Source organism: Haemaphysalis longicornis, unplaced genomic scaffold (assembly GCF_048455015.1).
Source record: "Haemaphysalis longicornis isolate Haplotype H1 unplaced genomic scaffold, Haemaphysalis longicornis Haplotype H1 scaffold_5, whole genome shotgun sequence".
Lineage (NCBI taxonomy): Eukaryota > Metazoa > Arthropoda > Arachnida > Ixodida > Ixodidae > Haemaphysalis > Haemaphysalis longicornis.
The window spans coordinates 59,054,004-59,077,510 of NW_027526385.1; the positions used below are offsets into that span (position 1 = coordinate 59,054,004).

At 49.6% G+C, this 23,507-nt stretch overlaps 1 protein-coding gene across 1 annotated transcript in view; it reads left to right on the top strand.

The window, feature by feature from the left end:
• Positions 1–18,519, top strand: part of LOC144138302 (tether containing UBX domain for GLUT4) — a 43,978-nt gene extending 25,459 nt beyond the window's left edge. Inside the window, exons 9-15 of the mRNA XM_077670508.1 lie at positions 590–665; positions 3,183–3,331; positions 9,548–9,610; positions 10,033–10,082; positions 11,152–11,282; positions 16,251–16,456; positions 18,430–18,519. Of these exons, the coding sequence (XP_077526634.1) occupies positions 590–665; positions 3,183–3,331; positions 9,548–9,610; positions 10,033–10,082; positions 11,152–11,282; positions 16,251–16,456; positions 18,430–18,440 (686 nt within the window). The 3' untranslated portion in view covers positions 18,441–18,519. The remainder of the gene's footprint in view (positions 1–589; positions 666–3,182; positions 3,332–9,547; positions 9,611–10,032; positions 10,083–11,151; positions 11,283–16,250; positions 16,457–18,429) is intronic.
• The last annotated feature ends 4,988 nt before the right edge of the window (positions 18,520–23,507 follow it).

Consider the following 23,507-nt stretch of genomic DNA (forward strand, 5'->3'; position numbering starts at 1 on the left):
TCTCTCTCTCTCTCTCTCTCCTCTCTCTCTCTCTCTCTCTCTCTCTCTCTCTCTCTCTCTCTCTCTCTCTCTCTCTCTCTCTCTCTCTCTCTCTCTCTCTCTCTCTCTCTCTCTCTCTCTCTCTCTCTCTCTCTCTTTTTTCGCTTGGGATGGTACTGTGCATTAGTCCGCTTCAGCCTAGTCAAGGATTAGGCTGAAATGAAATTCGCTGCGCTTCTTTCTATGATATGTTGGTGGAATTGACCTTGTGCTACTTCAGCATACAGCTGGTGATGATGCTGTCATTCCCACACATATCGGACAATACCTACCTGTCATGGACAGTTGCAAATACCTTGCATGAAGGAGTTCATCCAAAGCACGCTGAATTGTTTTGGGCTGTTGCTTTCTCATGGCTAGGGTTCAGAAAGCTCGCAGAGTAGACCAAGGTCCATGCCGAGATCCTGACAGGTGGTTGCTTGACTGTCGCCTGTATTACATTCAAACGTAAGGACAACATTACCTTCAAACTGATGTTGTCTATTTCACCTGTCTGTATCAGTTTTGTGTTTGGGGCGTTTCACAGTTGTCTTGTGCCTCCCCACTGCAGAGGAGCTTGGGGACAGCTTCTTCGAAGTGACCCTGGAGGACGCCAAGTACCTTGCTGCGGACTACAGGCGGCAAAGGTGAGACCGCTAGAGACCTGTGGCCTCTCGAAACACTGCATTGTCAGCCCGTTTTATTTCATCAATGAATTTCTCACAAAATTAACCCTCGTGATGAAGCGGACTTTGATCATGATATTGCTGTGATTGCGGATGGTATGGGGAACCTGCTGCCTTTGGGTTGTGCAAATCAAATAGTGTAGAGAAGCATTAATACATTGCAGGTATCGATGCCTGTTTTCTTTTTTTCTGATAACTGAAGGCTAGTGGGAGGAAAGAGAGATGTTAGAAGTTCACTGTGACCTGTGTGTACAGCAGGCAGAGCAACTGCTTGTGGACAATTTTTTTTTTTTGTGTGTGTGTGTGGGCCTTATTGAAGAGGGGTGTGTACTCTTTTTGTTACCATTTGGTGATGAGTAGAGACCGGATTTCAGGCAAATGCCTTTTTTGTTCGTTTTTTGGCGTTTTTTTGTGCCTTTTTTGGCGTTTGTGCCTAAGTGACTATAAGTGCGTATGAATGCCTATTTTCAAACTAGGAACCTATGTGAACACTATTTAGCCTAAAGTTTCGCTTTTGAATGCAGTTTGAGATCGTTCATGTTACCCAGCAGCTAGTATTGACTCTTTGGAACTCTATTAGGTTCCACATAGTCCCCTAGTTCAACAGACTCCTAAAAAACAACCGCTAACAGCAGTGGCGTGGGACACAGTGACAAGAGGCTCAATTTTGAATCCAAAAATCTGGAGATGGTGGTAGTTTGCTATTGTTTCCACAATTTTTACAGTGATTCTTAGACTACGTTCGCATGCTTAAGTCCCAACAGATTTTTTCTAACACGTGCTGTCGCACCCTCATTTTTAAGAGCATACTCAAATCCAACTTTCTTTTCAATGCAATGGTTCAATATCAAACACACCTTCGTGTGCAGGTCATTTTTAAGTTGAAAGCTAGCAGCTAAGGCTCTGAGATACACTTTTCCGTCAAAAAAACTGTTTGTCTGCTAAACACCTTTTGAAAATGCGCTTAATAAAATGTGTGGAAATGTATTTGGCCCTGTTGGGACGTCTTGCCTGAACAATTTGTGTAATATCAATGTATATGAGAAAATTGCTAGAGTTGTACCTAACAGCCCCTATCTAAGGGCGGGTTAATTTCTTGATAAATCGTCGTCTCTCAAGTTTATTATTTGTGTCTGTTTTTGTCGTGTTGTAATTAAACTGTCAGGCAGACACAAAGTAGCACTTTTTTAGTCAGTATTTCCAGCTATCAAGTATTAATTTTTATGCCTGTTTCAGTATATGTGACGCTGGATCAAGCAACAGTGTCTCTTGAATAGGAATGTGGTCACTGCACTTGTTGAATTCAGCCAATGAATCGTCATTTGTCCAGCAGTTTTATGGGACAATTGAATGGCTATGTTTAACTGGTGGCGTCTTTGTGCCACCAATAGCAGTTTTGGATTTCCTGTCTTAGATATAGGTCGTGCATGTCTTTGTTTGAAATTATTTGCATTCATGTAAAAACGTATTGTGCCTATGTTTACGACGTTGGAGGCCTAAAACGTTGTTTTGCGTGCCTAGTTTTAGGCACCCGAAACAAGCTTTTTTAATGCCTAGAAATACGGCCTTTTGTAATGAGCACTACCATGAGTATCAAATCTGTAACGAAATTGAACAAATAAAATGATTAGCATAGGAACAGGGCATTGAGTTTTAAGTCAAAAAGGTGCTCAGTGTTGATTAGTAAGGAAAATGTACTTTGCACCTTGCTACTGTTTCTTTTGAGGGTGGCAATGGCCTCTAACCTCTGAAGGTTGTTAGGTTAGGCATAAAGTAGTCGCATATATTGTTCCCAGCACTCACCAGCTTTACCTGTGTTCACCAAGGACACGGTACGTTACCCAACAGGCAGTTCCATGGCCATATCTAAACTTGAGGAACAGTGGGAGTGGCTCAAGTGCCGTCGGTTATCTGATGACGCTTGATCAACGCAGTCCTGGTCTAGGGGAATTTTCTTCAAAAGTGGTCCGACCCGTGTCATCGTGTCAGGTGTCATTACATGCCTACCTGCAAACAAATCCATCACTAATCTTGAGCACAACTTAAGAACAAAAGTTGCCCCTGTGCCTCATTGCCGCAGCTGGCTGTTTCTCATGTGGCGGAAAGAGTGTGTGAGTGTGGGTATTTTGAACGTGACACAAGTTGTTTTTGTGATTTTTCGGACTTAACCTGCTTATAAACTACTGCAGTGATGACAAACTACATGGCAGAAAGCAAATGAGGTCACGCATTAGGTGCAATCTCCTTTCAAAACGTTCTTGCACGTTGACATTCGCGTCCATCGATATGGTGGAGGGTGGTACACTACATGAGCTATCGCCAAAACATGGCGAGGCATTTCATTCGTAGGTCAGCATCTTGTGGACATCTTGTAGGAGTGACGCCCAATTCTCTCATTGTTGTAACAACGCTCAAGGCTGTGATTGGAGATTTCGGCCGCGTGTACGACTTCACCTGCTCTCTCTGTTGTGGTACCAGGGAGATGCTGGAGAACCGTCCCCTGGAGACCAGCAAGCTGCGCGAGGCCCGCAACCAGAAGATAGTGGAGCGGTACCCTCTAGCCGTCATCCGGGTCTACTTCCCGGATCGCTTTGTGCTCCAGGGGACATTCCAGTCGGAGGAACAAGGTGGGCGCCCCTCATGCCTCGCTCCGTTGATTGCGCTCCAGTCCACGTTACACTCGCCATGTGCGCGTGCATGCATTTCGCGGCCTATGGGGTTACCAGTGCTATCAAGCTGGTCTACGTGCACTAACGCAGGGTTTAGTTGTAACTTGGAGGCATTTTGTGGCAACACTGTGTGTATTAAAATCAAATCAAATCAAGCCTTTATATGGACGTAAATACAGGGTGCACTATGCTCACGAGGCAAGGCGAAAGGAGATCTAAATGGCCCTTGACGGGGCCAACGCATCGCATTTACACATAGGACAGCGGTGTCAATCAACAAGATTCAATCTTAACAACAGTGTTAATGAATACAGACATGTATGCAGTACGTTTCTTGGTACATGAACAATATTGATTAATTTGGGACAATTGTCAGAAGGAATGAATCGCACCATCCGTAGCAACAACAATACGTTGAGCAACAAACAACCAATTCAGGCATTTTTCTGAGCGCTGAGTGGCCAGAACTAAAAGAAGGAGCATCGAGGGTTATTTGCTGTCCATGGGTCTATGAACACTGGTGCATAGTGTGGGCTAACGTACGGGATAGCAGGGGACCCCGGCTAGCTTTGCTAGAGAACGCTACGCGCCGTACACTAGCCCTGCGGAATCCGAAGACTCACGCACGGGTTCGGGTACTCACATGCGGTAGACAGGCTCCGGCAATCCAAAGTGAGGCTTTATTGCCTGGCAGATACAGTGCATACACCAGACAACACGACTATCGCTCGCGGGGAGACAGTGGCTCCTGTCGCTCGCTCAAGCCGCTGGGCTCAGACCTCGATATCCGTCATCACGGCCGCGGGAGCAGGGGAGGCATCCCGAGGCGACCGATCAGGGCAGAATCTCTCGGCAGAGTCCGTGGAGCCAACTGGGTTCACCGTCATCGGGGCATTCGGCGTAGGCACAGCCGAGCCAACCGACTCCGACCAAATCGCCCAGTCGACTCCCCGCCGGAGCGCTCGTTCGTCCCGCAGCTCAGCTCGGAGGGGAGAGGAGATCTTCCCCAGGTCGGGGAGAGGGTGGCGCTAAGGAAGGTGACAAACTGGTCCTCCTTCCCTCGCGCCCTCGTGCACACGTTCGCGGCAAGCCGGTTCGGCGCGTCGCGCGGGGTCATGAAGAGGACACGACCTACGTGACGCGCCGGCTACCCAAAATGGCGGCTCCCAGCTCGCGGAAACATGTGCAGGCGAGGCGTAAGGGAACACGGGCCCCCACAATCCCCCCCTCCTCAAGACCGAGCCTGCACCGCTTGGACAACCGCTGCCGAGCAAAAGTACAACACACCCCGAAATTAACAGCACTCGCCCCCGGTCAACAAAGGTCCGCAAAGTTCCTAACAGTTCTCCCATCTCGAAGCAGCACCACACCACACGCACAGTCCACGGCACACCTTCAGTCCAGCGCGTCTTGTAGTCACCGGAGGTAGGGCAGCCCAGGAACAGCAGGTCAAGGAAGCAGGTGTAAACCGCGGGCCGAGGCAGCAGGCGGGCCGACGTCTCATCAGACGGGAGGGGCCTCTTAAGCCAGTCGTTCGTCCGGCAAGGCCACCAGCTTCCGCCGCAGAGACGGCCGCCATGGTTGTGAGGGCACAAGAAGAGCCAGTCGACACGGGGTCGTGGCCTCGACAGTGTGCAGGCCGGGCCCGCCAGGGACCAGCCCAGAAGAGCAGCTTTTGGAGTGCTCGTGTGCTGCCAGTGAAGCGCCCGTGGCAGGTGCCTTGGAGAGGCGCCAGGTGTGCCTGCTCAGGAGGCCGCATCTCGATCGTCGCTGGACCGCGTCAAGCGGGCTGCGGCCTGGGGACGGGGCCTGGGCTGTCGGGGATGGTAGGCACCAGCAGCTTCCGGAACCGGCGGCGTGTGGTGTGGCTGCGGGCGACATGACCAGACCGGGGGCAAACGCCAGGGGGGACGTGCTGCAGAAACAAGTCGGGAGTAACAGCAAAACAACGCCCAACTTCCCTGCTGCTGCTTTCCGAGTGGGAAAGCGAAACAGTGTGCTCAGGCCAGGCTAGGGCCAAAAAGGGAACCCTAACGCTGGTGCAGCGGTTGGATAACCCGGAATTTCGTGTGCTCAGGGCAGAAGGCCGCCCCGGTATCACACACTACATTCGAGGTTATCAAGCGAAGTCACGGTGTGGCAGAACTTAAAATGTAAGCCTTTGGCCCCACTCGTGACCGGCCGCCCGCGAGTCGCATAAAGAGCTCAAAAACCGCTCTTCGCCGACTGCGCGGGATAACCACCTTGAAGGGGTCAGAGGCCTCCTTCGATGGGATGTATATCAGCAGAAGTTCCCCTTAGGTTGAGCAGAAACATATCCTACAAAAAGAAAACAGCAAAAAACGAACAAAGCAAAACTATCAAATAAACAAATAAACGCGCCTGCAGCAATACGAACTGCTTTGCGCTCGGCGCCGACAGCAATACCAGCTGTTAGCGGACGCCTCGGCGGCCGCGCCGCCCCCCTCCTCAGACTTTCGGCTCTTCCTGGCCTGTCAATGATTCGGGTTCACAAATATTTACAACTTGGTGCCGACAGCAATACCAGCTGTTACCGGACACCCGGTGGCCGCGCCACCTCGCTCCATCTCAGAGCACGGCTCTTCCCTGAGCCCAACAAAGACAACAACAACAACAACAACAAAAAAACAATATATCCATATTATGTACAGGCTATTTACAAAACGGATAGTTCTGCTCACCCTTAAGGAACTCTTCGTTGCTGAACGCCGTACCGGAATTGTAGGCAGGGGCTACTGCCGGCATGGGCGGTAAAAGGGGGGGTTGCCCGGGATTCGGCGTGGGGTGGCAGCCGTCCCTTCGGGGCTCCCTTTGTTACGCTGCGCGATGGGAGGGTGCGTGGGGCGCCGCGAGATGCGGTGAGCGCCCGCGCGAGCTCTCGGAAGCGCAAGGCGCGCTCGTCGAGCTACCGTCGCGGCGGCGGCTGCGCGGGTGGGAGACATGGCTTCCCTGCCCGCTCGCGCGGCCTCCGGAGTGCAAATCGTCTCCGGCAGCGTTGCGTTTTTGCCGCGCGCGCGCGAGATATTCGGAGCGGAGTGCGCTTCCGATACCTCGGCCAGCTTTGCAAACGGTAGTAGGGCTGCATGAACGCCTTGCCCACACCCTCCGTTCGCAATGTCAATCACAATGCCTGCACGAGCCAGAAAATCACGGCCGAGAATTACAGGCACTGTCAGGCCCGGGAGATGTACGAATCTGCGGCGTCGCACTCGTTTCTCCCATCGGACCACCAACCTCCCGAGCCGCCTGAGTTGGCTTTCCCGCTCGCTAGGTGGAAAGTGATGTCGCATGCTCGCAATCGAATAGCTCTCCGATGCAAATGAGCGAGGACATCATGGCCGAACAGCGTAGCAGACGCTCCGCTGTCCAGCAACGCCGCAAACTTTCGACCAGCGATCGTAAGGGCGATGAAAGGCGCTAGTGCGTTGGGGCGTTTCACCCTGCACGCCATCGGGATTAGGGGCTCAGGCTCACCACCTAATGTAGCCATAGCCGTCACCGACGAAGTGCTCACCGACGGCGGCTGGCGTTTCCCGAATTGCGCTGCCTTTCCGGCGCCGGGCAGGGAGCGGTGCACGCGTGGGCATAGTGGCCCGTTGCGCGGCACTTGTAGCAGACGATGCCGCGATGCGACTGCGCAGCCGGAGGCCGCTGTCCGCGCAACGCTGGCGGGTTCCCTTGGCTTGCCACACGGGCGCAGCGGTTGGGTTCCGAGTGCGCTACTGCTCCCTGACTGTCGCGCTGCGCGTTCGGTCCCCTCGAGCTTTCCACACGGGCGTAGCTGTTGGGTTCCTCATGCGTGCTTTGTCCCCGGCCGTAGCCGTGCCGCGGCATGCCTTGCTGGGCGTCAGAACGCGCCCGCATGGCGTACGAGTACGGGTCGAGCGCGCGCTCCGACACATCGCGCGGCTCTATTTCCGTGCTCTCCGCGTACGCTGCTGTTGCCGCGGCACGCGGCATGGGCGGTGGGGACGCACCCTGCCATGCGCACCTTGGCTCCAGCGTGGCGTGGGCTGGGGGAGGCGGCCGATAGCTGCGAGCAGCTAGAATATCGGCTTGGATGCGTTTTGCTTCGCTGGCCAGTTCATTGAGGTTGGCAAACTGACTGCCTCGAAGGTACGCTGCAAAAGTTGGGTGGGCTTGTCTCGTCACCCTCTCAACCTTTTCCGCCTCAGACGCCATGGGCTTTGCAAGCAAAAACAACTCCTGCATTGCCCTGACGTATTCGAGCAGAGACTCATCTCGGTGTTGAGTTCGCATCTCTAGCTCGTTCAACATGCGGCGCTCGTAATCTGGGGGCAGGAATTCGCTACGAAAGAGCGCTTCAAATTCCCCCATCGTACGAGCGTCGCGCCCCACCAGCCGGTACCACCGTGCAGCCTGGGCGGTCAGCGATATAGGCAGAACACGTCCTATAATCACGCTGTCGTCCATACCCGACGCCTCCTGATAGCGGTGCAGCGCCTCGAGGTACTCCGTAGCACTCATGCGGTCAGAGTAACAGCCGTACTCGGGTATTCTGAGGCTACCGAGCGAGCTGTTAGGCCTGACGCTCGGTTGTGCGCGCACCGCGTTGATCAGGGCTTGTGCGAGATCGACTGCTGCCGAAGGCAGGGGTGGTTCCTCGCGAGACAACGCTGGCGTAAGGCAGGCGACGTGCGCCCTAGCCGTAACCGCTTGCGAGGTCTGCGTGGTGGGGTACGTTCGTGGCGCAAACACGCCGGCGAACGAGGCGACCGCCGCACCGCTAGAGCCGCGAGGCTCGTACACGGCGGGGTCGGGTGCGCTAGAGCTGCGGCGCAGCTCCTCCTTTGCAAACATATCCGCCGGGTTGCTACGACCAAGGCCCGGAGGGCATGATCTCGTTGCAGCCCGTGGTGACGGCAGGTGGTCGCAAGAAGCGTTCCGCCCGCCGACACCGTGCGGCACGCCGGCAGGAGTGGGATGATAGCTCCCGTGACTCTCCCGCGCGGCGCTTTGGTTGCCTGCTAGGATAGCGCTGCCTGGGCCCCAGAGGGGCCTGGGCGTAGTGGTGGCGGCCGACAGGCGCGGGACTGGGTAATCATCCCTCGCGCTGTCGTAGTGCCTCACGCCGGCAGAAGTTGGGATGGCTCCCGTAACTCTCCTGCGCGGCGCGTCGGTTATCGGGGAGATCGGCGCCGCCTCGACAAAGCTCTGGCGTGAGCGCGGTGGTGGGCAGCAGCGGGTCGACTGTGGCGTCCCGCAAGCCGTTACCACAAGCAATCTCGTCCGACAACCAGCCCTCAACTTCGGAATCAAGCAACGAGAAGCGGGGGTGCCGCCCTGTCATCGCAAAAAACCTTGGTTGGGCGCCAATGTGGGCTAACGTACGGGATAGCAGGGGACCCCGGCTAGCTTTGCTAGAGAACGCTACGCGCCGTACACTAGCCCTGCGGAATCCGAAGACTCACGCACGGGTTCGAGTACTCACATGCGGTAGACAGGCTCCGGCAATCCAAAGTGAGGCTTTATTGCCTGGCAGATACAGTGCATACACCAGACAACACGACTATCGCTCGCGGGGAGACAGTGGCTCCTGTCGCTCGCTCAAGCCGCTGGGCTCAGACCTCGATATCCGTCATCACGGCCGCGGGAGCAGGGGAGGCATCCCGAGGCGACCGATCAGGGCAGAATCTCTCGGCAGAGTCCGTGGAGCCAACTGGGTTCACCGTCATCGGGGCATTCGGCGTAGGCACAGCCGAGCCAACCGACTCCAACCAAATCGCCCAGTCGACTCCCCGCCGGAGCGCTCGTTCGTCCCGCAGGTCAGCTCGGAGGGGAGAGGAGATCTTCCCCAGGTCGGGGAGAGGGTGGCGCTAAGGAAGGTGACAAACTGGTCCTCCTTCCCTCGCGCCCTCGTGCACACGTTCGCGGCAAGCCGGTTCGGCGCGTCGCGCGGGGTCATGAAGAGGACACGACCTACGTGACTCGCCGGCTACCCAAAATGGCGGCTCCCAGCTCGCGGAAACATGTGCAGGCGAGGCGTAAGGGAACACGGGCCCCCACAATAGCTACCTTGATAAATGATTCCGGTCGAACGTGCTGTATTTAACAATGTCACTCGGTTTGTGTATCAGGCAGTGCCATAAAGTTTGTGACAACTTTGTGACGAAGCCGTCTTTTCGATTCCAGTTGCCGACGTCATGCACTTCCTGCGTGGGTTCCTCAGGAATGGGAACCAGGAGTTCTACCTGTGTAAGCGGCTTCTTGTATTTCTTCACCGTTTTGAGTCCCTGTTTACTGCCTTCCCAACTCCCCAACTTTTTTACTCTCCCCTGGCTTAAAAAAAAGTTGTCTATAAGGTATTGTGTAGAACCTTTAACGCAAGCCTCTTTTTGATCAAGCTTGCCTAACTCATTAGGACTAGGTGAATGCTAATGTGACTCGCGAGATACTCTGCTACGGAAATCCTGCAAATAGAACATCCTTCGAAGATAGCAATCTTCTGTGCTGTTGAGCTCGTTGTTTTGAAATCGCAGGCAGTGAGGGCAGTTTAGTTAGTGAAGCAATGTTTCATTGTTATAAATGCAACTTTCGAGTCTTTTGAGAGGCGATTGCGAGATAGGGACACAAAAGGGACACAAGTCGGAGTTTTCGTCTTTTTTTCGTCTTTGCAGACACATCTCCGCCAAAGCACATCTTGGATCCCGGCTCCACATTGACTGATGTAAGAATTTTTGCTACATACCATATTTACTCACATACCAGATGCACCCCTATTTGTAATCGGAAGAATGCAGCGGAAAGCCGTGCCATATTTACTAAACGTCCGCAGTGCTTCTCGCTTTTGTCAATCAGTGCGTAACTTGAGCAGTGAAAATGAACTTGTAGTCAAGGTTTTGTTGGCTTCACATGTAGACAGACATCAAATAAAGCAAAAAAAAAAGGAAAAAAAAAAGAGAAAAACTTGGTAATGTCTAGAGTGTGCTTTTGAGCAGGACGGCAATAGTTTAATTCCTGGCCTTTTTTTTTGTTTTTTTTTAATGGAGGTGGAGGGACAAATAACATTCTTGGGTGTGAGATTTCAGGGCATGTTAAAATATCTCTGCATGATTTAAATTAATTTATGCCTGTACGGTGTAGCGTGCCTCAAAGACCTTGCATTGCATACCTTTGGTGTATAAACTAAACAACCTGGGCCTTTCTTTTCATTTCGGGTGTAGCGAAACTTTGCTTTTCATTTCGAGCTAGTTATAACTTGGTAAAACTCGTGGTACAGCTGAAATTCCCACCTGGCTGTGATGTATCTACTTAATGAGGTAGTCCCATGTAACGATGGTCATGTCTTGGCGCCTGTCGTGGTGCTGTGTTCTCAGTTTGGAGCACTAATGTGAGGTTTACAGCGGTGTTGATAAAACAAGCTCGCAGCGCATGCAAGAATAAACTCAGGGGTGATCTTGTGCAGGACCAAAGAAAGTGACCTTGCTTGTGTAATGACCCCATCCAGGGGGGGGGGGGGGGGGGGGGGGGAGAGAGAGAGAGAGAGAGAGAGAGAGAGATCACCTGATTTTTCATTAAAAGGAAAGCCTGTTTGTTGTTGGGGTAAAATATTGCAGTTTGGTGCTCAAAAACTCCAGAGAAGAGGAATAAACGTGGCGTGTTAAAGGTGGCATGCATGTTCTAACACGATAAAGTGCAGCTGGCAGGAGTCGTAAAGGATTTTTTGATTGTAGAGAAGGTGAAATGTGAGCGTTCCCGCCTGGGGTTGTACCACAACTGGTGTTGGCACTGTCCAGGCCAACCTGGTTCCCGCCTCCGTGGTCCACTTTGGTGGTGAGCTGACCCCCGGTACCCCGCTGCTGCGAGACGAGGTTCTTGCCCTCGTCTCTACCCCCGGAGGTGCCTTGGCGGCCGCCTCCCGTCTCAGGTAGGCACCTTCTCCTCCTCTCCAGTTTCTTGCATGTTGGGGAAAAGATTGTGAGTTTTCTCTAGGGGCCATGAAGATCAAATACATTTTTGTTCAGTTAAGAACTAGCCTTTGGCAACTCCATCAGCTCCATTCCAGCCACACAAGACGTTTTCTGAACTGAAAAGATACGCGAGGTGTTGTTGGAACTTTAAAGGTCCCTGGTTCGCTCCTGGGTTTCGGCACCACGTTTGACAAGGAGACGGCGGCCCTAAAAAACAAAAGGCAACTTCATCTTCCCTGTCTTAAGGTTCGGTCATGTACGCTCACTGACGGTGGTCTCCGAGAGGCTCAATAAAGCCGCTTTTTGTCCGTGAAGGGCGTCGTCGTCTTGTCAAATGTGATAAGCATAGAGCCATGCTCCAATCTCTCCAGGAGCAGCTGCATTGGCTGAGCGCCGATTAAACTCCTTTCTTTTTTTTTTCCTTCTTGTTAAGGAATATTTAAAATCTTTCATATTTCATGTTCATGCTAGGAGTGACACAATGGAGTGACACAAAGGTGTGACTCGAAGATGTCACTCCACAAAGGAGTGACATCTGGCAGCAGTGACACATTGAAGGCCAGCACTAACCCTTTCACTGCCACGCCGAAGTATACTAGTGTTGCCCCTTTACCCAACCCCCTGCCTCTCCCGAGATAACTTATGCAAAAAGAAATAATTGTGGGCATGTGGCGTCATCTGTTGAAAAGAAACTCAAACGCATGGATTGGGTCGGGTAAATTTTACACTACAGACGGAGCCTATGTTTCTTTGTCTGTGCCGCTTCGGCTTATCTCAGCAGCTGCATTAGCCGTGGGGCGATGCAACCGAGTGCCACTATCTGCATGTTAGCTGTGAGATACTGCTTTGAATGGTGCATTGCTCTGAAGAATATCTAACTAAAATGTTTTCCAAACACCTAGACATCCTTATTTGTAGGTAAATATTTTTGTAATTAATTAGGGCTTAATTTGTTTGTATTCCGTACAACTTGTTCTTATTTGATAAGGTGTGTTTTCACGTCCTGTAGGGCATTTTAATGTATTATGAGTCTGAAATTACCACCCAACGAACCTGAAAAAAGAAAAAGAAAAACTGGGCAGGGAGTAAGGACAAGTCATAAAAAAAGAAACAGCTGACGATTACTACACTCCCTAATGCAAGCTGCAGTCTTCTCAGTCACGGTGCATAGATGCTGCATCTCGGGAAGTGATCGTGGGATAAGCGAATGCATGGCAGTGCACACTACTCTGCCGTTATCTCGCAGTGCGTTGCCTCTGCCAAGCTTGTTGTAGTAAATTGCATTTGAACCTCTTGCGCAAATGTCACATGGTTCAGATGAGCGAGGCAGCAACGAGAGAGGGAGTTGCTTTTTTGGAAGAGAAAGGAGCTACAAGGAGGATGCTGAAGGGCCTATGTACATGCATCATGCAGTGCGTGCTGGGCCTCTGTGGTGCCACCGCGGCATAGAGCCCTCCCCCTCACACTTTCCTCCTCCATTTTCCTTCATTCTGTCTTTGGTGTCCCCTTCGTTCACTTGGTTACAAGGCTGACTAAGCCGCCAGACCAGAGTAGCGCATGCTTAAGTCCTGGGCACTAGAACTCGTCAGTGGAAGGGTTAAAAACGTAGTTAGTGTGTCAAAGGCACGTCCATGTTCAAGCGATACATGATACGATAGAGCGGAACTAAAGGCCCCACTACAACTGCCCAGTCATGTTTCTTGGCGCTGACTTTGGTCGGCGGCCGCCATTGCGCAAACAAAATTCGGTGGCAGTCTAGAGATGTCAACGGAACGTGGCTGGACAGGCAACACAGCTTCATCTGTTTTTCCCGTCTCGATTATTTGTTTGAAGCTTGCTCTAAGATTGGTGTAATTGTTATTGCGACAAGGCAGTCCTTTTAAAGAACCAAACGTCTATTTTGTCTTCGTGGACCCTCTAAAACTGAAAGTGCCTCATGTGAACCAAGCAATAAAGCTTTAATTTGCTTCTTTGGTATTGGTGGCTCGTGGCAGGTAAAAGAAATTCCACATGTGAACCAAGCAGTGAAGCTTTAATTTGCTGCTTTTGTATTGCTGGCTGGTGGCAGGTAAAAAAAAATCTGATTGCGCAACTGAATTTGCACGAAGGTGCTGTTGAATTCAAAGTGACATGCTTGCATGTACTGATGTCCTCGATCGATTCAACATTCCCGCATTGCTGTTGGAGCATCACTCAAAAGGGCTGAATCAAGGACTGTCTGTTCTGTTTAGCGTTCGTTGTGTTTTTGTCTCTTGGAAAGCAATCGTCTTTTTCCCCCAATAGCCTGCTGAAACGGAAAAGTGAACAAGAGTGGGGGCGACTGGATCCAAGGTGATGTGTGGTTTAGATACACTGCCGCGACAGGTTGGGCTTGAGCCGTTATGGCGTGCCCCTGCAGTATATGTACAGATATGAGACAAAAAAACACTATTTTTATTCGAGGCCATTCCCGGTTTTCGAGCACCACCCAAGCGTCAAACCTTAACCATGGCACGAGGTCCATGGTTAAGGTTAACATTATTTTTGCCTTTGATTTTTAAGAACTGATTTTCAAAACATACGTGCGGTAATCAACGAAATTTCTATTAACGCCACTTGATGTTTCGAGGCTCGCGCACATGTTGGATTTTGTGTGTGCGTGTGTATGTGCTTCACACAGTTGACTTATTATCTGTTGTTAGTTTTGCCTGCCAGTGTTATATAATTTGTGCACTAACTCTGTTGATATTATGTGCTTCCCCTTACTCTATGCCCCACCCTGTGGGCCTGTAAGGTATCTTTAATAATAATAATAATAAGAACTGTAGAAAGAAAACAGCAATGGCAGCTGCTCACAACGCATACGTGACAGCGTCGTGCCAGTAGCAGAGTACATTTGTGCGATCTCAACTGGATACGGATTGGCTCTAGGCCTGGCTTGGCGAACTGGGCCTGCGCTTCATGTAAAGACGGCCAGCCACATCATCGCCACCAGCAAACAATGGCGTCCATCTATAAGTTTGTTTTTGTTTATGGGTGGGAGTGTGGGCATGCAGCCCACGTTTTTGGTGAAACAAAGCGCCCTGAATGTATAAAAATTTACAGATCGCAAATTTACAAATTTACAGAATGTATAAAAATGTACAGCCCGCATAAAAGCAGAGGTTGCTTACTCGGGCTGGCACTTGTATGTTTGTCATGAAGATGAAATAAAATGTATGTATGTATGTATGTATGTATGTATGTATGTATGTATGTATGTATGTATGTATGATGCTTATTTTATTGTAAAATAAATGTTCAAACCAAGCCCCAAAGAGCAAAAATTTGGTTGAAGTGAAACCAAGCCAGACAAATGGTTTGTTGTGGTGAGAACTTTATTACATTGACTTCTATGGCTAGCTGACGGGAATTGGAAATATTTCGTTAAAGCGGAAATTTTGTTGAAGTGGAGTTCAGATGTATCATCAGCGACAGAAAAATCAGGGAAATGAGATACGTGAACGATGGTTTCCTTCAGTAACGAAGAAAATTCATTGAACACCATTATGGTCTGAAATTCCCTCAACTATTTCACATTTAAATTCACTAGGAATATTTGAACTAACAAAAACAAGGTCAAGCACCGATTTACTAGTTCCGTGAACATGTGTGTACTCTTTCACTAACCGAGTTGGTTAAAGCATTTTATAGCATTACTTCTGTATAAGTATTTATAACATTACATCAAGTTATAGCTTTACTTCTGTGGAGAGCCTGGTGAGGCAAAATGCGAAATTGCATAAGCAAAGGTCGTATAAGAGATGTCCAACCTTTAAGTTTGTTAGACAGGCACCTGTTCCTCTGGAAGCTGAGCCATTTTTCAAACTTCTGAGGAGTGCATTGTGATCCGGTGTTTTGCAGACGTTCTCAGCTTTGGAGGCCTCACTGTTGTGAGGAGGTTGGCTGAATGCATTATGAATAAAGTATTTCTCGGCGTGTTGCTGGGTATATTGCTTGTGGGCCAGTTAACTCTATATTTTTCGTGAAAACTAAGTTTACCTAGTCATTGGCTTTGTTTGTTCATGACTCATCGTGGTTAAGTATTCATTTTGACACTCTTTGTCATGATGGCTACTTTGAACCATAACTCCCCAAAAGGATGTTTTGAAAGAGAAAGAAAGAGTTTGCTTCAGCTGTATGAACTAAACGACGCTTCTGAGAGGGTTGCTGACTTTGCATTAGAACAAGCAGTGCCCAAGACCAGCGATGAAAACAGGCAGTTGATATTAACTTAGTGCTAAGGGACACTGGAATGTCTCGCTGGGTTAGGCAGTAGTGACTCTGGTCTGAAATAGGGACTCTCAGTGCCTTGGCCTTGGGTGATTACCCTTCTTGCGCTTAGGTGACTTCATTAAGCCACGACTTTGCCGTATGTGTGACGCTCTTTCAACGGGTAATGTTACATCTAGCCGTACTTGATAAAGGAGAGTCCACTCGTAATGTTGCGTTTTAGGTGCGGAGTACTACCTTAGGACTGCACAATGTCCGTCCGCATTCGTGTGCATAGCATTTACAATCGCAAAAAATCACACAGGCACCGGCAGGATTCGAGCCTGTGTCTGGTAGACCTGACAGAGCTAGTGTCAGTCGTCTTACCCATTGGGCTACGACCGTGAGTTAGTACCCGAGAGTCAAACGGCTTACTCCCTCGCCTGTAACAATGCGCAGTACCTTAGGACCTCCCAATGCCCGTCCACGTCCGTCCATGCGCACACCACCATCAAGCGAAAATCAAGCGAAATTTGATTTGAGCCGTGAGTTGCAGTTTCACTTAGAGAATAATCAAGGCGCAAATCGGATGTCACTCGGGACGCTACTTAGTTGTCATTTCGAGTCCCCGTACTTCGCACCCTCACCATCATCCACACAGTGGAGATGCTGCAATTTTTCTGTTGTGATTCCAGGTCGGATGTCATTGTCCCCGAATTCGGTGTACATGCCGGTCCAGCGGTGGCAGTGGCGAGCAGCGCTTCGGCACAGCCTTCTCAACGAGCCAACACGGGCGCTGGCGCCCGGTCTCGGTCGCAGTCACCACCAAAGTCAGCCCCGCCAAAGTCCCCACCACCACTGAGCAGCTCCCAGGCCAAGGTTCCCAAGTGGTTTGTCATGGGTCGGTTGCACAGCTTTTTTTTTTCTTTTCATCCGACGCCTTTCTTTTGTGCGTGCTTGTGGCTGTTAATCCAGCTTTGGTGGCATTTGAGCTCACCAGGGGCCAAATCCTACTGGGTGCCGGAATTCCGGCAGGGTTGATTTCCCACTGGGTCTATGTGACGTCACTGAATTAATGCCAAAACTTGTTCGTGTGACACAGGCTTGATAGTGTTTTCGCTCTGCGCCAATCGCGTGAGACCCCACGGGAAATCAAACCCTCCGGATATCTTCCGGCACACTTTCGATTGCCTTCTGGCACCCAGTAGAATTATGCCCCCAGTAGTGAAGAAGGGGGGAAGTATTGGACAATGTGTGCTTATTTTCAAGTTTGGACATTCAGCCTCGGCAAATACCACTGCCTAGTTTTAAAATTAAATTCCTGGTAGCAGTATTTTACAGTAGCATCGAATGTTGTTGGGAAGTTGCCACTATCATCGTCGTTAGTCATGTGACCCATGAAGTCAGGTGACCACAAATCGTGATTTCTGGTTTTTGTGCCTGTAATTTGTAGAAAAATGCTCAAGAAGCCAGCAAAGCTATCGTGTGTAACCAATGGCAGGGTCGCATCGTCTTTCTAAGAGCTAGAGTGGCTTGGCTCCAAGCAGCCGTTTCTAGTGCTTCGTACAAGCCTGCCTAACAATCTGGGAAGGACGTGAATGGCCAGTGTAATAAAATAAAAATGTAGGCTCTGACTGGCTATGCTTACAATAGAGGAAAAAAAGTAGCCTAATCGTCATTATTTGTAATGTCAGATACAGTGTAGACCGCATGTAACACATGTCGCAGGAGCCACGGAAATACAGGCAGTACCGCACTGTAAAGAAAATATGCATGAACCTAACCATATTGCAGCTTAACTTTCAATCATTCTTTGCTTAACGTCACTCAACCGAAAACCACTTAAAAACAGAGGTATGTTTCTTATATTCGTCTTTTTTTTTTCCCACATCATACGATGCTGCACAATCTCACAAACTGCGAGTGCGGCTGTTTTGAGGGATAGCTGCGTTTCTTAGTGTCTAAAACAACGGATGCCACTGGGAGGGAGAAAGCCCGACTTATGTGGCTGAGACGTGATAGAACGCAAGCCGGATTCTTTTTTTTTCTTTTTTTTCACATCCCGTCTTCCCTTTGCGATGCCGAAGGCGGTTGCTATATCAGCACAACGTTAAGATAGTGGAAATCTCTGGCACCGCAGCGGGGCTCACCCTCTCCAGATGTTCGAAAAGGGAAAGAGTTGTTGCTTATCTGCACAAGGTTCCCATCACAACAACTTGCCGCGCGAGGGGAGGGAGAAGAGGTGGATTGCTATCTTCAAAGGTTTGCCGAGCACAAGGGCAGTTGTGGTTATCACACGAGTGCAAATAGAACACGCCAACTGATGGGTGTATATTTCATTTATTTCCTGTATCTAAACTGAGAGAAGGGCGTGCGCATTGCATCAGATGGCTGAATCCATCCCCTTCTTTCTGTGACCCGAAAACAACGCCCCAGCTGTGCCGGTTGATCAGCAGACCCGTCACAAAACTGCACTATAAATGGTATTGTGCTTTGGGCAACCACACTATAGGTGGTACGCTTATCCATTGAGCTCTGTAGGAGGCCTACTGATGGCCAGTAAAACCTGTGTCGTATCCGGTCCCACACTTAAGCGGTTACGTTGTAAATGGTCTAGACTGCACTTGAAATGTTGAAATATGGACTCTTGTCAAGGTGAATAAACATTAGTGTATTATTTCATTGAGTTTAAAGAAACACTTGTTTGCATGTGCCCAGCCTTAATACACTGATTCTTACCTGCTCAAATGCTTGTTCTGTTGCCATAAGGGAAAGATGTTGATATGTGAGGGTTCACTACTACAATGTGTTCGCTTTGCTCCTGTCTTCTGGCTGATTTACTGATTTCGTGTTTTGTTTTCTTTCCAATTTCAGGGAAGAAATAGGTGCTTTGTCACTGAAGACTGCCAGAACTCCCTGTGAAGAAATTGTGCAGACAAGAGTAAACGTTTTGATTCATTTGCAGCACTGCGTTGTACACCTCACGGGGGCAAAAACAGTAGAAAGCAGTCAACGAGAGTGTCAGAGGCGATAAATTGTGATGATGGAATTTGCTGGAAGCCTGTTGCTAAACAAATCTGGTGCTAAGTATTTTAGACAAATAAATCTAACTTTTACAAGGCACAGGTCTTGAAAAAGCAATAAGAACTGCATGCTTTTGGTATAGCGACAACACTTGGTTTGCATATGTCCATGAAAGCTTTGCGGGTAATCTTTTTAGTACAGCGATTAGCCTACTGTCAAGTACAAGCCATGATGCTCTTGTAACCCAACATGTTCACATATATAGGAATTCATTGAACAGTTGTTCGAGTTATAAGCCCGAGACTGAATTCTCATTTCATGGTTCAGGCCCAAACAAAAGACAAAGGGACAGAACTTTTGCAAGAACAGGTGACTTGTGTTCAAGTCTGTCCTTGTTGCCGCCTCTCAACTTGAGTGAACAGCATGTGAATACATTAGACCATCATGTGCCGGTACTCCCACGTTATCAGGGTGACCTGTTCAGCCAACTATGGAGTAGGTACCCTCAGAAGAGTTTGTCTTGCTCCTTTTTCTCCTTGCAGCATCAGCGTCGGTTGTAGAAAATGTTGGTGACACACGCAGCTTTTAATCTTGCAGTGAACTTGACTGCGATAACGATGGCTCACTGCTGCTACCATTGATGCCATCGCCTATGGGTCCCTCCTAAAGTTCACTGCGCTGGGGCACCTTTTAAACATGCATCTCAGTGTTGCCCTCTTGCCTCGACATTACAGCTAGAGGGGAGGAAAAAAATGTAAAAAAAAAAAAAAGCGGGCGTTCCGATCACTGACACTAGAGGCATTTACTTGCACTGGCTGACTGCACGGGTGCAAGCAGTGCAGCATATGTTCATTTCTTTTTACTGATAGCTCCAGTAGCACTCTGCACTGGTCCACACGATACTACACTAATTTGCACCAGTTCAGCATTACCGGTAACTAGCTGTTTTTTTAACTACCGTATTTGCACGAATATAACGCAAATTTTTTTCCCTCGATCTGTGCCTTGCGTTATATTTGAGCTCAAACATAGCGCAAGCTTTTTTTCTCGCCTTTTCTTTTACTCAGGTACTGTCATCCCTGGTGTGTGCCTCCTACTATAATGCCTGGAATGTGAGCGGAGAACCCGCTGCTGTATCCCGGGATTTTTGCAAGTTTGGCGCTGGCATCTCCCAATAACGCCATTGGCTGTGCCGTTTTGGTCACATGATCTGGCGGTCCAGAACAGAGACAAGCGCTATCGCGCACGGCGCAGCGTTGTCGACTCATTGTACTTTGTTTTGTTCGTAGCTGCCTTCTGAGTTTCTGCAATGAACAGGCAAAATGACTACACCGCCGCATTTAGGAAATGGGCGATCCTGCTGTCCGAACAGCAGGGTTCAAGGCGGCGCGGAGTAAGCGAGTCAATTGAACATTCGAGGTTGGAGGTTGGAAGAACTGCCGATCATCTTTCAAGTCGCACCGACTCAAAACGTTCTGTGGACCCAAAAATAGCCGATACCCTAAACTCGAGAATGACCAGGCAGAATTTGTCCGCGAACGTCGTGGCCAGTTTTACCGGTAAATGCTCAGCTTGTGCGATTCAAAGCCAGAGAGTTTTCACGTGAGGCTGGTGTGCCTCGTGACAACTTCAAGGCCAGTCACTCTTGGATACAAAAGTTTGTGCGTTGCATGGGATTCGCGCTTCGCCGAAGGTCATCGATCCCCCAGAAGCTCCTGGTTGAGTATGAAGAAAAAGTTTTCACCACTACATCCTGCAGGCAACCACCCTTTGATTGCTATTTGCACTTGCATTACTTCGCTTTGTAATAGTAATATCTTTTTTTTTTCTTTTTTTTTAGAGACCAAAAGAGCCCCCCCATATTCGGGGTTGCATTATTTACTCGCAAATACGGTAACTTGTTAGTGTAACTGGTCACTTTCAAGTTATAGGACGTTGTAACTGTCGCACCTACCTTTCTTACACAGCAACTCGCAGAAAATACTGTTACAGGTACAGTAGAACCAAGCTACAGTTTAACCTGACTATATCGAATTCGTTTACGTTTACATAGACTTCTCTATCTCAAACTATTTCTGGATACGGCACATTTACAAAGAGAGTATGTAGCAAGAACTATGCTTATATCGAACAAAAATACCAGCGACAGCCGATATATCAAACTCGAAATTCCGCCAAAGTGCCTCCCCTCCAAGTTGGCTTTCCCTCAGGGCGGAGGAGAAATTCCGCTTGCACCCCCCCTCAACGTGGTTTAGGTTTAGCCCAGCTGCTCATCGGTAGAGGGCGGCCTTTTCCCTCCCTCACCTCGCTCCCTATCGTGACTTCCCCATTGCGCCGTGCAGGGCGGGCCGTCGATATCCCCCCTGGTTAAAAATAATCCCGGGCTGCCCCCCACGCCCTTTTTTTTATTTAGAACCATTTTACCCGTGAAAAACGGACAGGGACCTAGAAAGTAGTAGACTAGCGATTGTCCCGTCTACTACTTTCTAGGTCCCTGTCCGTTTTTCGCTGGTAAAATTGTTCTAAGTCAACACCAACTAGCCCAACTTTCAGCCTTAACTTTTTTTTTTATATTCTTTGTGTTTGCGTCATTCGCGCTCTGTGGGTTTTTCTGGTAGTGTAACTGCTGTGACTGGCGCTAGTGTCACTTGTTAAACAAAGGCTTATTCAGTGGCTCTAGGTAGCGCGAAGCAGTCAAATTTGTCGTTCACCGTGAAGCTGGCAATAATGAGCCGAACTTGGTAAGAAGTCGGACACGCTCGAGATTCCTCGGAACACCTCGTCCAAAAGGTCGAGCCGCCGAGACCCCTCCCGATGCTTCCTTCAATCCTATGAACTCGTGATGATGGTCGTGGGGCACGATCGAGAGAGGCAGAGCTACTTTTACAACATCCTCCCTCACGCAACAATGAAAGAGCAGAGTCCGCGGCCAAAAATCGTTTAGTCCATGCACAGTTCATTTCAAATCCCGGGTTTCGGCACCAAAATATGCGGAAAAAGGGCCAAGCCGAGCCGCGTAGACACCCCCCTCCGATGCTGTCTTTAATCGAATACACTTATCATGCTGATAGTAGGGCACGAGAGAAACACGTCTACTTATTTCTGAACATGCTCCCCCGCGCAAAAATGAATTAGCATTGTCCATGGCCAATAGAGTCCATTTCAAATCCGTGTGAGTCAAGAGTTCGACATCTTGCCTCTTCCACCTCCATCGATGGAAACAGTATCTGGGCTTTGGTGGACCCAGGAACCAGGCTACAGCAGCCTCTCGGAATTCCTGTTTCCTGTCTTACCCGCCGCGGTGGCTCAGTGGCTAAGGCGTTGCGCTGCTGAGCACGAGGACGCGGGTTCGATTCCCGGCCGCGGCGGCCGCTTTTCTGATGGAGGCGAAAAGCAAAAACGCCAGTGTGTACTCGATTTCGGTGCACGTTAAAGGAGCCATGAAGAGAAAACACAAGTTTGGTTCATTCGAAAGATTGCCTCGTTAGAACCATAACGACACCACTTATAACGCAAACTTCGCTCAAATAAGCTACATAATTAGGAAAAACGGGAATGGTCATGCGACCCACCAGCTCATTTCCCGCAACAGAACCTATGCCGTCACATGGGCTAAGCTCTGCGATTGGCGGAGGCCGGCAAAAGCAAACGCATGTTAGGCAGGGCTTACAGTTTGCATAACGAGCTAAATGCCCGTGAAACATACTGCACATTCTTTTTATGACAAAGAACGGTGGAGTAAACGGTTGAAGTTCCGAACGAACACGCAAGCGTGTGCGCCAATGCGTACGAAACAACCGCCTGGCCGAGCTCGACATCTCGCCGTCGCGCAGACGAATTTTCGGGTTCGAGGCGCTCCATGGAGGAAAAAAAAGCTTAGGAGAGGCCCCCAGCTATCCCCGCGCATTGGCAAAAGTGTGGAGGAAGTCACGTGTTTTCGGCGGCCATTGGAAGTAGCGTTAGCAACGGCGTCCTAGCAACAGCCCGCCCGCCGTTCGCCAGTCATGGAGGAAAGGCAGCGTTATGGCAGCGCCTGCCTTGTCGTCCGATTGCGAAGATTGCTGCTTCGCTTTGCTGCGCTGTGGTCTTGCGGAACTCGAAAAGGATGCTGCGAGTTGCGACAGCTGCGCCGATGTGAATGTCATTTAATTTCTACTTGCAAGTGCACCTTGTACCGCGTCAAGCTTTTGCTCCGGTCGCGATTACGACGCGCCTATTGAAGTGCAGATATCGTGAACGCGCCGTCCCGTCGTACGCGCGGACACCCGTCAGGTAGATTTTCGGGAAGTGATACACGGTGTGCAGTACGTAGGCGACTTGCAACCGAACGATTCGCAACTCAATTTTTTGGTTATCGCCGCTGCAATATATAGTTGCTAGGCCGGCAATGCGCGGCAGTGTCTTTGCAACTGTTACAAGGTAGATTCCCAGTTGATATAATTCCATCGTCCTATTACCTTAGTAGGTGTCCGTCTGTTGTCTGGAAGAGTGCTGGATCTGCAATCTGGATCTTTTTGGGGTCTCGCTCTGGATTTCGCTTTTCAACGCTTCATACTGCGAGGTTAGTGTATGAACGTTTTCAACTGATATCACCTTGAATTTATTGACACTGAGACAAGTTGAAACTTGGCGAAAAAAAGTTTATTGACGCCACCCACCCTCTCATTTTTTTTTACTCAATAAAACGTTTTGCCTCCTCCTCCTGCTCCTCCTCCTCCTTCGCAAAAAATTCTATCGAAGGCACGCGAACAACGGTAAAAACATTCCACAATTTTTTAGCGTGAAATCTGCATGAAGTACTGCTTACCTATATATATAGAACGGCCGTTTAATTGACTAATCACCTCTGATTGCCAGTGAAACTGCAACGCAAACTTGGGCACTTTCCAGTCCGGTAGCCGCACGGCGTTCGCCCACTGTTTGCGGCG